Source organism: Pygocentrus nattereri, chromosome 14 (assembly GCF_015220715.1).
Source record: "Pygocentrus nattereri isolate fPygNat1 chromosome 14, fPygNat1.pri, whole genome shotgun sequence".
Lineage (NCBI taxonomy): Eukaryota > Metazoa > Chordata > Actinopteri > Characiformes > Serrasalmidae > Pygocentrus > Pygocentrus nattereri.
In genome coordinates this window covers 20,170,842-20,186,460 of record NC_051224.1, presented here as the reverse complement: position 1 = coordinate 20,186,460, position 15,619 = coordinate 20,170,842, and the positions used below count along the sequence as shown (strand labels likewise).

At 38.7% G+C, this 15,619-nt stretch overlaps 1 protein-coding gene across 1 annotated transcript in view; it reads right to left on the bottom strand.

Annotated features, from left to right (window-relative positions):
• Positions 1-4,737: 4,737 nt before the first annotated feature.
• Positions 4,738-15,619, bottom strand: part of prr12b (proline rich 12b) — a 36,261-nt gene continuing 25,379 nt past the window's right edge. Inside the window, exons 9-16 of the mRNA XM_037544636.1 lie at positions 14,565-14,681; positions 14,258-14,391; positions 12,359-13,176; positions 11,429-11,548; positions 9,773-9,870; positions 7,736-7,867; positions 7,494-7,589; positions 4,738-5,672 (exon numbers count right to left, since the gene is read on the bottom strand). Coding sequence (XP_037400533.1) covers positions 5,538-5,672; positions 7,494-7,589; positions 7,736-7,867; positions 9,773-9,870; positions 11,429-11,548; positions 12,359-13,176; positions 14,258-14,391; positions 14,565-14,681 — 1,650 coding nt within the window. The 3' untranslated portion in view covers positions 4,738-5,537. The remainder of the gene's footprint in view (positions 5,673-7,493; positions 7,590-7,735; positions 7,868-9,772; positions 9,871-11,428; positions 11,549-12,358; positions 13,177-14,257; positions 14,392-14,564; positions 14,682-15,619) is intronic.

The window sequence follows — 15,619 nt, the reverse complement described above, 5'->3', positions numbered from 1 at the left end:
CTGGATCGCGATTAAGAAAACCGGAAGACATTGCAGAGTAGTAGTTCTCTCTACAAGTTCTCTGCTGAAAGCACCTCGAGAGCAGAGTTTGCAGTGTTTCTTGTGCTGAAGCAGAAGAAAGCTAGATAGCTAATGTTACTGCTAGTAAGCCACATCTGTAGCAACTAGATCAGCGACTATGATAGCAGTCAAAACGTCTCTATCGCAATCATGGACGTGCATTGCTTGTATGTTGTGTTATCGTAATTCATGCTGGGTACTGTAGCGAGAGAAGGGTGATTAACGAAAACATAAAAAGGGGCATATTATAGAAACTTCCTGTCTTAATTTAACAATCATATCCTACAGTATCTTATCTGAAGTTAGGAAATCTCAGCTTTGCAAGATTTCAGCTCCCGCTACAGAAATAAACCGGCTTTACAAGACGCTCAGTGCAGACAAACGTTTGAGTACTGACGATATGAATGTAGGTCAATTTAAAACAAAAGGAATAGACTATGGAAATCATATCTACATAAATCAAACCAGGGAAATCTTTAAGCCACTGGACATTAAAGAATTTGGTTTCCATTTCTATAGATTTTTAATAGATTTTAGCGACAAAAGCTGCCCTGACGAGCTAAAGCTAACCCTGGTAGCTAGTCAGTGCAGCGTAACATGCTGAGGGGATCTTTCAGCAATCCTGTGAATCAATATACACTTTCCTGTGTATGAGAGTAGTAATATTCATCTTCACGCAGAACATTTTAATCACAAATCTCCCTCACTTGACTTAATTTAGTAATCATATCAGAGAATTTAGGGAGGAGAATTACCAATCTACAATGTCTTCCGGTTTTCTCAAACGCTAGAGGGCGCTCCCGAGTGAGTCCAAAATGAATGGGTTGATATGGAGCATTTGAGCAAAATCATAGTTTATAAATGCTTCAACGTTTTAATGTAAAATAATGCAATCATTTCCTGAACAGAGCATATCATAAAACATTTTAACACCACTGTTATATTTTAAGAGCTTTTAAACTCGAGTTATAGGAGTTTGAAACGGCGCCTCATGCGTGTCCATGACGTCAGTGAGCGCGAACAGCCAATGAGCTGCTCCGCTCGCCCATCAATCATCACGCTCTAGCGGTAAAGCCCGCCTCCTGCTGACCAAAACCCGTTTGCTGTAGAAAAAAAGGAAATATATAGGTGATATTTTTTAGTGAAATACATTCGTCTACTTCCTAAAATTAAATGAAAGTTCTGAGCGAGTGATTATAAACTATTTTAATTTTTCGTTTTTAGCCGTTGAGCTCTATTTACTCCCAATCATTGAGGACTCCCTCACAGGCGCCTTGAGCTAATCAACATTAGCCGTCCTTTTTTTGATATAACGGGAGGAATAGGGAGAGGCCACGCTGCTCACATTATATCCTACAGTATCTCATCTGAAGTTAGGAAATCTTTACCTACCCTATTTTACCTACTTTTATAACGCTGTTAGAAAAAAACTTCATAAGTTAAAGCACCGTTTTCAGTGCAGATAAATGCATATTCAACTGTACTGCCTGACACTGCATAAACCAATAGAAACAGACTGTTAAAACAGAAATGAAGACACCTCTGTTGGTCTTAAAGTTAGGACAGGATTTAGGAAATTCTGTCAAGTTAGGATGTTTGTGTAATGCTGTTTTCATATCTAGAGTTAATAGATAAGATTATAAGCCTAAGAACATATTCTGTAATAGCTTCTGTCCTATATTCAGTCCTAACTAAAATTGTCATGGTCATTAAACAGAAAAGATTTTCAGAGTTAAGAAGGTTCTGTAATACGACCCCAGAATAGGAGACTATAGTAGGACAAATAATTTATGTAATGCTAGTTTTAGGAATTCCCCTTTAATGTGTACAGCAATAAAGTCTTGCCTATCATAGATACTGCTGATATTCATCAAACATTCAGCTCCCGCTCCGAAATAAACCGGCTTTACAAGATGCTCAGTGCAGACAAACGTCTGAGGACTGACAATATGAATGTAGAGCAAAAGAAATGGACTATTGAAATCATATATACATAAATCAAAGCAGGGAATTTTTTTAGTCACTGGACATCAAAGAATTTGGATTCCATTTCTACTAAAAAGAGATTTTAACAACAGAAGCTGCCCTGATGAGCTAATGCTAAAGCTAGCCCTGGTAGCTAGTCAGTGCAGCGTAACACGCTGAGGGGATCTTTCAGCAATCCTGTGGATCAATATAAATGTTTGTCTGTTTATGGGTATTAATATTTATCTTCACGCAGAACACGTGAGCACTACTACACAGTGCTGTTTGACGTATCATGCTAACTGTTCGCAGCTAAATCAGAGCGGACTCATTAAGCGGTAGCCGCCATATATATATATTATATATATATACACACACACAACGGTCAGTCCTGGCCGCGCAAGCTGATTGGTTGGGAGGCGCCCTAACTGCGCTGATATTTCACTCCAACATCGCGGGTTTTCTCACCAACACTTTATCACTCCGTTCACATGCCATTGCTAAGCAACGAGTTTGACAGCTGTAGGAGTTTTCTCCGCGTTTTTACTTCTTACTTTGCGTCAGACTCTGAAGATGAGACGACATTAAAGAGCAGCTTTTCAGCGGCAGCTCTGACAGAAGAACAGCTAAACAAGCTGGAATCAGCCAGAAATGAACCCAGTACCATTCGCCAGATGTGGAGTCTGATCTTCAGAGTCTGACCAAATCGGACTGAGCCATAAAACTGACCCGATAAAGACAAAAAGCTGCTCAGCGGTGACGACAGTTCGGGAGTTTAGTGCGCAGCGAGTGGGCGGAGCTCGTTACTCGTAGCAACAAGCAACCAACTGCAATTTTCATTTTTAGAGAGCAAAATTAGTCTCGATTAACTCGATTTAGCGCCGCACAGTATACCAAATCTTGAATAAAAACCATTATATTTACATTTTTTGTAGCACTATTGGTACTTTTTCTGTTTCGACTGATCAGATGTCTGAAAAAATAAATGTCATAACGTATCACATACAGTAAAACGTCTTGAAGCATCGCAATATTTGAATTTTGCCACCTCTACCACTGTCTTGAACAGCCACGCTGCATTAAGCAGTTAAGATAACACAATGATCTTAATGTTGTTAATTGACGTTATTTATCATTATAAATCATATTAAAATTAAGGTTTGCTTACCTTTTAGTCAGCACACTTTTGGCTGTTAATAGTTTTGACATATAGTGTCTTACAGTTTAATCTAAATCTATTTCACTTTCAGGAATGAAATAACAACCACAGTTATGTGTCTGAATGACAGTTTCCAATAACTCTTTTCTAAGACTTAATAATTCGGAATATTGACTGCAGTTCTCACTGCAGGTTTGTTGTAAAGTGTTTTGTCAGAGTATTTTCAGAGCTGGTCTAAGAGCTTTCTTCAGTTTGGAAAGTATAAGCATGTGTTTCATTTAAGGATCATATAAAACTTACCAGGGTTGAGTTTTTCAATTTTGATCAATGCACTTTCTGCGCTTCTTCCTGTTGCTAAGTAACAGCTAGCAATGCTAACTGACTGAAATTAGCAAAACGTCTTGCTTGTTAGTTATAGAATAACGAAACAGTAGAAAACTTACCTGAAATCTCATGGCTGCACTGATAAGACCACAGCTTTGCTAGCAAGCTAGCTATAATTTATGTACAGGCAGTAAGTACTACCATTAACTAGCAAATGTTGCGCTGTTAGCAAAACAAGGTAGTTAGCTAATCAATGCTGCTTTTTTGTTCATGTCATCATCTGGATCTGTGAAGGACTGCAGCCACATACACCTCCCTGTAGAGGCTTATCTAACTTTTGACCTGCAAAACGTGTCTCTGCCATTAAAGCCAACAGAAAAAGGCCCCTCAGCCTGCAAAAACACATCCAGTGTGAACCCCAATGTTGTTCTCGCTAACTGACACCATGCATGTACTTAAAATACTATTAACGGTTAGAAAGTCCTTTAACTGGACTTCAACCTATGTAAGAATTTGCTATATTTTTGCTTTTAAACTCCAGTTATAAGACTTTCTAACACTGTATCCTGTCCACTCATGATGTCTGTGAGCCAAACTCAATGCAAAGCCAATGAGCTTATCAGCTCACTAACCAATGGCAGCACTCAGTAGCAGTAATGCTAGCATCCAACAACCCAAAAGCTATTTGCTGTAGAAAAACAGAAAGATACAGTTAATTTTCTTGAATTTGTAAAATGAAATACATCTTCCTGCTTTCCAAAATTAAAGAAACACATTTAATTTTAGTTTTTAGTCTTTTAGCTCCATTCACCCCTATTCATTGACGATTACTTGCAGGATGTCAATTACTATTTTGCAAACAGGGCTCAACAACAAAAACAATAAATCGCTTTTTCGCTTGTTCCCGCCGTTTTTCATCCTTTGAACATTTTCTGTTTTTATTTGCGCTTGTCAAATACAGGAGGGCTCATGATCAGATGAGGGATCGGGAGCTTGAGACTGAAGCAGCTGTACAATATTTACAGAGAGATCAAATGAATGGGCAAACCTCCAAAATAATAATAATAATAACAATAATAATAATAATAATGCTGCTAATAATAACAAGAATAATTATCATAGTAAACGACCAACAGATAAAAAAAAACAAACACAGACAAGTTCACACATTAAAAATTTGTTACATCCCTCTGCACCATCACGCTTTCTTAGAGAAAACGAACAGATACTCCACTTTTTTCTTTTTCTTTTGAAGAACAAACAGAAAAAACACGTCTTTTTTGACTTTAAATACATTTTCCCACGCTCTTGTTTTTTTTTTCTTCCCAAGAACAGAAATGAATGCAAACACACAGCTTACACTCTCCCCTCAAAGTCCGTGTCCGACCCCCTTTAGTTTCCTTCAGTTTTGCGAGTGGGGGGGGGGGGGGGGGGGGGGGGCAGGAAGAGCAGGGAACTATGGGTAGATCATTTCATGTACACCCTAATAAAACAGGAGTATTATTATTCAAAATAATAACAGCAAACTGCCCCAGCTTTCTGCACGTGGGGGGTGTACTTGTTAAAAATGTCCTTGTATAAATAATACAAATCATAATCATCAATAATACATATTTATATATTTAAGAGTGTGCGTGGAACGTAGCATTCAAAGCTCACCTCTGGGCTCGAGAGGTTCTAACCCTGTTCACATTGGCACTGACTCTATCCTTCTTCTTCATCTATTCACATTCTCTCTCTTCTTTCTGCTCCATCTCATGTTTTTTTCTCCTCTTCCACCGAGGAGCATTTACATCATACAAAAAAGAGGAAAAAAAAAAACAAAAACAAAAAAGTGTCACAGAAAAAAAAAAGCATTTTCAAGTTACGATGCAACAGCCCGGAACACTGCTTTGCTCCTCACACACACACTGTGTTAGGAAAAATGGTACATTCTGACTTTCTGCCGCTCAGAGGTCCACAACGGTCTAGTCCGCCCTCCGCTCAGCATGTGCCGTAAGGGCGCTTTGACCTTTTGACCACCATCACCCTAAGCCTTGTTACTCAGGGTCAGAAGCTCAATGAAAGAGTTGAAGAGGGTCTCCAGCCAGCCCTGGTTGGCCATACACTGCTGGACCACCTCCTCCTGACCGGGGTCCTCCGCTGCCTGCTCTATACTGTCCGTCTGAGAGAGAGACAGAGAGAGAGAGAGAGAGACAGTAGTGACACTACTGCTGTGTGGTACAAATAAAATTCAATATCACAATAAGGCTCAGCGTTATGAGGAATAAATGAATAAAAATACAGTGTAAAAAAAGAATTTGGTGTTTCAGTTAAAAAAGTCTGAAGTTTACTGAACTTCAAATAGGGAGCCAACAGAACACAAGACACAGATTTTCATTCTGTGAACTATTAGAAGTGCAATTAATGCGAAATTACTAGCTGTAAGTTAAAACAGAAATTTTTAAATTGCAGAAATAAGTAATATGGAATAAAAACTAACGAAATAAATAAATGTGGGACACAAAAATGTGAATAAATGTTTTCTTTCTGCATTTATACATTTCTAAATGTATTAATTTATTAATAGTACATTAAAACAATAGTTAAGATTTTAAGTTATTGATTGATTGATTAGGTCTCCCACAAAGTGTCAAAAGTTAATTTGTCTGTTTTATTTCTATATGTATTAAATAATTTATTTTTGGTTTTATCCATTCATTTACTTAATTGTTCACATGTTCATTTTTTATTTTTATTACATACCTCAGGGTAGCACATAGAATAGGGTATCAAAACTGAATTAAAAAAAAAGAAAAGAAAATCTGTGTCCAAATCCAAATTTCAATACTTAAATTTTTAAAATATAATTTAGCATCAGTGAGCCAATAAGCATCCTTATTCCAAAATCTAGATTGCTGACTGCCTGTTTAAATTTGTATGTGTGTGTGTGTGTGTGCGCGTTTCATCCTCTACCAGGCATCATAATCAAAACCCCTTTGAACCCTAATAACATATTTCCAAATATGTATATATATATATATATATATATATATATATATATATATATATATATATACACATACATATATGTGTGTGTGTGTGTGTGTGTGTGTGTATGTGTGTATATGTATATATATGTGTGTGTGTGTGTGTATGTGTGTGTATATATATATATATATATATATATATATATATATATATATATAGTATCACAGTATTTGATTATTTTAAATTTGCCTGATTAAAGCTAATGATGGTGAGAGTGTCTTTTAGCTTCATAGAGTTTGACTGAAATTAAAACATCCAAACCAAAGCCATACATTGTAGTTAACCGTCAGGTGTTTGGCACTGTGTGTAAAATGCACAAAAAAGAAACAAACTAATAAAAAAAATAAGATCAATACAGCTAAAACTGAAATCAGCAGTGCTGTGTCATAGCAATATATGAATATTAGTGTATACATTATATTGACCCTGAGATGTTTTGTGTGTCTGTGTGGTTTTAGACTTGCTCTCTATATTCCCACTCTGTATTGTAAAGGACCCATCCAACATTTTTTCTTACACATCTTCTACATAACTTAAATGTGTTGTAGGCTGGACAAGTGGAAACATGTAAATGAGTAGATTTTTCATGACATCACAGAAATTCAAACCAGCTCAGTTTCCATATATGGACATTATGGACTAGGGAGTGAATGGTATATTCTGAAACTGACTTTTCATATTATATCACACGCCGAATCGAAAAAAGCAAGAAAAATGTTCCCATCATATGGGCCCTTTAATGCTATTTTTCCCCAATCTCACCTTATTTTACACTCTGGCTGAGCTCGTCTTTATATCTCAAACCAAATGAAATAAAATGAGTTCAAAAAAGGCTGAGTGTCAGATTAGTCAGAAATTAGCTGCTCAGTTAGAAAATGTTCCAGATGGAGTGACTGTCAGAACTCTATCAATTATTTTTTCCTGGCAAGTCTATATGAAAAGGACATATATCTACCTCCTTCTTGCAGTGCAGGAAGGTGTGATATTTATAATGATGCAGAGAGTGATATAGACTGTAGATCCGACACGTCTCCGTCGAGAGCTTCAGATCCTGGGTAAAGAGAAGGAGAGAGAGAGTGATGGTAAGTCATTCAGACAGAAAGAATAAACTGAATGCAATGGAAGTGAATAAAGTGTTTTCAGACCGGACAGCAATGTTAGTTCATTTTAGAGCTTGCTGCAGCTTGCTGTACTTGCCTGTTGCTTAGGAACGCTCCTTTTGATGCGATTGAGGGTTTTGCGGTTGTAACCCTCCCCTCCGAGGCGCACTTTCACTGTGCTGGATTCCAGAGCATCAGCCGTCATCTGAGGGAACATGTGCAGCGCCTCCTGCACGGCACACACAGACACTTCACTGAGATAAAGACCAGCCTCATCTTTGTCTACAGGAATAATGCTTTCCCTGCACAGTTTCAGTTTGCTCCAAAACATCTGAGTCATCCCTGAGTCACACGCGATTTTCCTGCCCCAACATACCTGCTACAGCTCAGGAAGGATTATAAGCTGATTAGGGTCAGATGCGTTGAGGCAAAAATCAAAGAAAATGCCCCGTCAACTAGGATTCCCATCTCTCCCCTTACACCCTTCATTGCTCACTAGCAGCCCAACATAGAGTCACAACTTTACACCACGACAATCACACAGAGACATCAGTGTCTTAGTCAACCTGTTGTTGAGCATTACAGGGAAACAACAGCCAACAAAGGATCCACAGCCAGTTGCATCAGCTGAACATAAGTCAGATTGTAAGTTGGGGCGTCCGTCCTAAACCTCACACTGAGAGCAGTTAGTTTAAAACTAGCGACACAGAATTTTTTGGTCGCACCACAGACACTTACGATACATCTTAACTAGTAGAGCGTAAAGTAAAGTAATAGAACTAGTAGATCTTAGATTAAAACACTGTCGCACAGAATTATGTTTTCACTGCAGCCAATCAGTAACGCTACTCAACATAAACGGGCAACATTACATGCAGTGAAATGCCTCGCATTTCTCTCTTTTCATGATGAGTTTATTCGCTTAAGGCGTGTCACTCATATTAGCTATAATTCAGAAAGAGACTGTGTGTACAATAATGTGGTGTCCTCAAAGTGTCCGTCTCTTGTATGTGTGTTTAGTCTGTTCTGCTGCTGGAATTGTTCCATTGTTCAAACTCACAATATTTTAACAGCATTTTATCAGTGAATGTCTGTAACGTTAGTGAAGCTACGGCTAACGTAACTGCTATTAAAATCTGCTGAATGGCAAAAAGGTAATCACAGCAATGTTGATTATATTTTAAAAATAATCTGTTATGTGTTGTATAATAATATAATACAGTCACCGTCACACAACGTGAGCATTATTGGTCTATGAGCAGTTGAGTTGAATAGTGTCCCCCACTAGGTTTAGGAACAACCCGATAGTAAAATATCTCAGTGCCAGACACAAAGTAGGACTTGGCGCTCCCTTTGTGTCTGTGATTTGTTCCAAAACTGTGCTGTGGCTAGGCGGGCTGTGATCTTTTCTATCTCCATTCGATGAAAGCGGGTGTAAGCTATCCTGCAGAAGTGGTTGCCGATGCAAACCGATACATATTTCATTTTCTTGCAACTTTTCCAATCGATAAAATCGACCCAGCCAATTTTACTGGTGTTTATGGCAGAACTTTAAGCTTGGTTGAAACTTTGTTATTGGCGCAATTGATTAAATTCTAGTAGCTTGTGAACTTGAACGTAGTGGAAGTTTATATTCAAGCTAGGCAACGATTGATCTGTTCAGCTGGTGCAATCTGGCTGCTGCTTCTGATACATCAACATACAGACACAGTAGATGGGAATTTCAGAAGGGAGGTTCATCTCCAGGACATGAAGTTGAGCTTGCTGTCTTATGCCAATTTGAAAGGTAAGGATACTTCAGGGAAGCTGAGGTGGGGTGCAAGAGGGGTACCACACAAATCACAAATTGCTCCTGGTAAACTAGGCATGTCCATTTTTATCTCTTTTTGATTGTGTTTACGTTGATATAATTTACAATACAATCTTTATTCCATCAAAAGCTTTTTTGTCCCTGAAATAAAAGGTAAATACACTTATAGTTCATGACGACACCCCAGTGAACATTTTTACAGTTCAACACCGGGAAACACCAATCTAGTATATGGACATGAACTAAAACAGTAGTACACAAACCAAATGGATCTGCTTTTCCACAGACAACGGTGCAACTAAAGTCAATGGGAGCCAGTGTTACCTGGTGCTGAGCGCTCATGTTGATCCTCCGCAGCAGCCGTCGTTTCTGTTCGGTCAGAAGGCTGTCAATCTTCCTCATGGGTGGGAGATATAGCTCATCTAAAGAAAGAGAGAGGAATTCAGCGTCCACACATGCAAAGATTCAGGCAGACATGGGCTATGTCCAAAACAATGCCTTATTCACTAGATAGTAATCTGAAAACAACCCCACTCTTAGAACCCCACAGTCAACCCACTTAGGGGACACCCATAATGTACTGTGTCATTTGGTTCAAAGATTCACACGGAACCTCTCTGAGGGGGAAAGTCATAATGGATATTGCTTTAAAGCAGAATTCCTGAAATTTCTGCATAATACCATTATCAAGATGTAAAATGTCACTCAGCGTGGTTTGATGTGAAGTGATTAATCGTAGAGAAACTTAATGACTCTGATTTCTTTACAGTGGTGATAGGAACCAGGGGTCACAATGTCTATAACACAAATATAGACATTTTAATTATTATACACCACCAGGAACCTATACATGTTTATATGTAATGTTGATCATGGTAAACCTAAGAAAACATTTTTTGGGGACTATTTCATCTTGCATGTATTTCACACTTCATGTATTCCTCTGCTGTAATTGTTTAGAAATAAAAAAAGAAAAAATCTCATAGCTATCAGAAAAAACTGTGTCACAGGCATCAGTCAGAATAATCATCACCATTTCATATTATAACTTTCTGTGAGGGAGCTTTTAAAGGCATTCAACTCTTCAGACGTCTGGTTCCTATCACCTCCATTGTGAACAATTCTGACTCTACACATTTCTCTAAAACAGTTTCTCCACACCAAACCACTCTAAATGAATTTTTTACATCTCAAATTATGCAGGAAATAAAGTAAAAATAATTAAGTACATTGCCTAAAGTCATACACTTAAATCACAAACTATATTTAATTTTTAATAATAGTGTTCTATATAGTGCTCCAATATAAGGAATAGTGAACAGTCTCTATTTCTGTGCCTTATTGTAGTGTTTCTAGTTAAGTGACCCTTATTAGTCCCACAACAGGGAAATTTCACATCCGCATTTAACCCATTCATGCTTTGAAACACCACATACACACAAGTTAGCACACACACACACAGGGAAATTGGGCACACACTTGCCCTGAGCAGTGGGCAGCCCTATCCACAGCACTTGGGGAGCAGTTGGGGGTTAGGTGCCTGGCTCAAGGGCACTTCAGTCACGAACTGTCAGCTCAGGGGTTTGAACCATATAGGGCTCCGTTGTAGGGAATAGTGATTAGGGGACCATTTATTTTCACTCTAATAATATTCTTTGTAATGATCTATTTCTGTTCACTATAATAGTGTGCTACGTTGAGCTGCATTGCAATAACAGTGATTAGGGAAGTGTTTTAAACACAAAAGCAATCCTTCCTTCAGCAAAACTCATCTCCACTCTGCTTTGCTCTTTTCCATTTTTCCTTTCCTTTCTCACTCCACACCCCCTTCCATCTCCTTCACTCTTATCCATCATCACTTTATCAGCTATCCTTCTTCATCACTTCATCATTCTCCACTCTGAGTTGATCATTCTGCCCTGTCCTCCACTCCCTCGCTTCATCATTCCTTCTATCTGTCCCTGCAGTTTTCTCACTCACCGTTGGTGTCCTCCAAAGCCTGGATCATGTCGGGGTCGAGTGCCGTGCTGACCAGCATTTCCACATAACTGCGGAACATCTCACGCATTGCTCGACTGTTTAACCCACTGCGCACTGAACCTGTAAGCACACACAAATACAGGGTTAACACACACATACACACAAGGCACAGAGCTGGCCTGTCTGATAGGCTGTGTAAGCTGAGGCCTGGCATGGTAAGTGAGCCCCCTTGTGTGTAAATATACATTTATATATATATATATATAAACACATACTAGTTAATTAAATAATTTAGAGTAGTTACTGAATACTTCATGGTAGTTACTGAATGCTATGTCTGGAAGGGGAATTCCACTAATCTCTTATCCATAATCAAATGGTTGAGATGTAAATAAAGTCATTCGGAGTGGTTTGTGTGAAATGCTCTGTTCCAGAGAACCTTAGTAAGATCACAGTGGTAGTGATAGGAACCAGACATTCAGATGGTTACATCACATAAAGCTACTACTTTAAAAGTTATGAATACCCTGCTTGAGGCCTGGAATATTGTAAGATACTGGATAATTTTAAGATACATTTTTGGTCTAAAACATTTTTAAAAACCGATCCATGTTATGGAGGTACACGAAGGGCATTGCGAGGCAAATTAGTCTCCAAAGAAAACATTTTTTTAAAGATTTACTGCTATTTTATCATCATCAACCTCACATATAAACAATCACTGGTTCACTGATGGTTTTGGCTAGTAAATAAAATGGCTATATTTGTAGACATCATGACCCCTAGTTCCTATCACCACCAATGTAAAGAAATCAGTCAGTAAGTTTCATTACAATGAACCATTTCACATTAACCTTAAGCAAATTTCCCTTTCAGGTTATTAAATGAATGATCAATCTTTATGTTAAACACATTTAAACACGTGCTCACCTTCATCTTCACTGGCAGGTGATGAGTCGGACTCAGAGGAGGGAACTTCAGGAAGTTCCTTCAGCCATTTCTTCCTCTTCTTGGGTGGAGGCTCTGCTTTGACTTTAACAGGTCGGCTCCGAGCTCTCTCTGCTCTCCTTTCTCCTCCTTTCTTTTCCTCCTTTACCCTCCCTCGCTCCACGCCTCCTCTCCTCTCCACCTTCTCCTGATTCTGCCTCTCCTGGAGCTTCCTTTCCTTTTCCCTTTCTTTCTCCTTCTCCTCTCTCTCCCTCTCTCCTTGTTTCTCCCTCTCTCGTTCCCGTTGATTCTCCCTCTCCCTCTCTCTCTGTTTCTCCTTCTCTCGCTCCCTTTCTCTCTGCTTTTCTCGCTCCCTCTCCTTCTCTTTCTCCCTCTCTCGTTGTTTTTCCCTCTCTTTCTCTCTCTCCCGCTCCTTTTGCTTCTCTCTTTCCTTTGCTCTCTCTTTCTCTCGCTCCTTTTCCCTTTGCTTCTCCCTCTCCCGCTCCCTTTCTTTCTCTCTCTCCTTCTCTTTCTCCCGCTCCCTTTGCTTTTCCCTCTCCCTCTCCTCCCTCTCTCTCTCTTTTTGCCTCTCGCGCTCTCTTTCCCTTTCTCTCTCCTTCTCCTTTTCCCTCCTCTCTTTCTCCCGCTGCTCTGCCTCCTTCTCTCGCTCCCTTTCCCTCTCCTTTCTTTCCCTCTCTTTCTCCTTCTCTCTCTCCCTCTGCTCTTTCTCTCGCTGCCTCTCTCTCTCTTTTTCTCGCTCTTCTCGGTCCACACGGGGCGGAGTTTGGACAAGTGCCGTTGGCTTAGGGAGTGACTGGCGTCTGGCCAGAGGAAACGAACACAGACTACTGTTTGAAAGGTTGTCATCACTTGTAAGATTTTTGTCATTTTATTCCATAACAATTTATATAATGTTTTCACATAACACAAGGTAAAGTGCTGTACAAAAGTCAGAGACTAGTCTTCATTCAGACTACACAGAAACATCAACAGCGAATGGTGAGTTCAGACCATGCCTTCAACATGGTGGTAGTATGAGGGAAGACTGATTGAGGGAGGGGGAAGGACTCTGAGAACTTGGGCTGGAGTTCTGGGTAGTTTCTGCCTGTTGCAAGAAGGCCAGACCCTCTCATAGCTGTAGCAGGATTGATGTAGGACTGAGGAAGAGGGAGGTATTAATATATTACTGCTGTAAGAACAAAACTTCATATCTCCATTTTTGTCATTTTTCAGTTTTTGACATAATTTGAAAATGTCTGTTATCTTTTATATTATGTGTAAATTTCAAAATGAGTGGACCAAATGAAATGACCCAAAATTACTTGAAAAAATGTCTGGTTCCACTGACTTACATTAAGAGTAAAGTGCGTTTTTTCCTTCTCCTGAAAAGTTATCATTTTGGAGATGCGAGGTTTTGTTCTGACAGCAGTGACATATGTATTTGTATTAGTATAAACAAATAAATATATGCTGAAAAATAAATAACTTGGCCGTTTTGACTGGAAATGGAATAAAGGAGAGGGTGGTCTCTGACTTTTGCACAGTGTGAATTATAATTGCACAGTATTGAATTATAAATAATATACTATTATCCATTTGAAGCACTATATGTACTCAATATCTGATCACCACTTGTAAAATATAAGAAATTCTGGATAGTAGTTCTATGAAAATTTTATCCTTAAGGTTCTACAGCTTTCCAAAATACTGTGTATCATCTAAAGGTCTGTTAATCATTCTGCACACAACTGAAACTGCTAAATCTTTACAGCTTCCCACAAATGATTTGAAACCTATTATGTTGTATATTAGTAGCAACATATTAAAATGATTGTGAACATCTGCAAAAAATGTGGTTTTATATTATTGAAAACCAGGATGTCAAGCTTTAGGATCCTTTACCTGAGTGTAATTCCAGCTCTGTGCCAGGGTTTCCGTGAGCACACTCTGACGTAATCCTTTTTATTCACGTTTTCCAAGAACTTCACATACAAGCGCTGATAACGCATCTTTGCATCTCCGAAGTAGCCCAGATACTGCCATTGAGTGACAGAAGAGCGGTTAAGAGGAAAAAGGGAAAAAAATACAGCTTATTATGCCTTTCAGTGCTGGCAGGAGACAGAAGCGTTCACTGGCAGGAAAATGGAAGACAAAAGACTCGCCTGACCGCTGGAGGAGGTCATGAAAGGGGAATGTGTGTGACACTCACATTACTAGTAGCACAGAACTGCCGCTGGCCATCCTTGATCTCAGGGGCGAATTTCTGCAACAGAGCTTTCTGCACCCTCCAAATCGGAGGAGGCTCCCTGCCTGTCTGTAGAGCCAGCTGGGAGAGTGAGAGTGAGAGGGAGAGGGAAACAGAGAGAGAGATCAGTAATTTACTGTACACATGCTGTACTAAATGGGTAATTCCATGATTGGAGTGCCTGTTGAATCCCACTTATATTATATATACAAGCAAAATAAAAGTAATACATTTTAAACATAGTGTTCTTCACAAAATAACATGCTTCAGATATGGTTGTACACAATTTTTCAGCATAATTTCTATTTATTTGCTGAGTTTATTACATATTGGGAAAAAAAAGAAAACATAAAACATAAAATGTGCTGTAACATTTGCACAGACCACATTTTGTTTCCCAAATATGTTCAATTCAGTAAATAAACAGTAACTGTGCATTAAAATATGTGTAAATGTGGTTTCTGTACTGGATGTGTAACTTATTTTCACTTAAAAAATCAACAAGTCATCTGACCAGGGGAGCACAAACTTTTACACACTACTGGAGCTATGGAATAACTGGACTTTGGATATTTTTATTTATAGCAGTCTGCTGTGTTTAAGGAATAGAGTAGATTACTGTAGTGTTTCCACTATAAATGTACAACGGTCCTTCACATTGTGTCATATCAGAACCTCATAACTAATTTTTTTCCCGTTTGTAAAATATGCTCTTTACATTGTGTAAATATTTTATCATCAGTGTATCAACAGAAATTGTTTAAAATGAGAGAACAAAAATGCATTACATTAAAGAGAAATTCCAATTTTCAAATTTCAAAATTTCAAAATTCAGTCCTTGAGATGCAAACACAGAGTCATTCAGGGTGGTTTGATATGAGTTTGAATAGTACATTCCAGAGAAACTTATAAACTCAAATGTCTTTACAGTGGTGGTGACAGGAACCAGCGGTCAAAATGTCTACATCACAAATATAACCATTTAGTTTACTATTCCAGACCACCAGTGAGCACCTTTT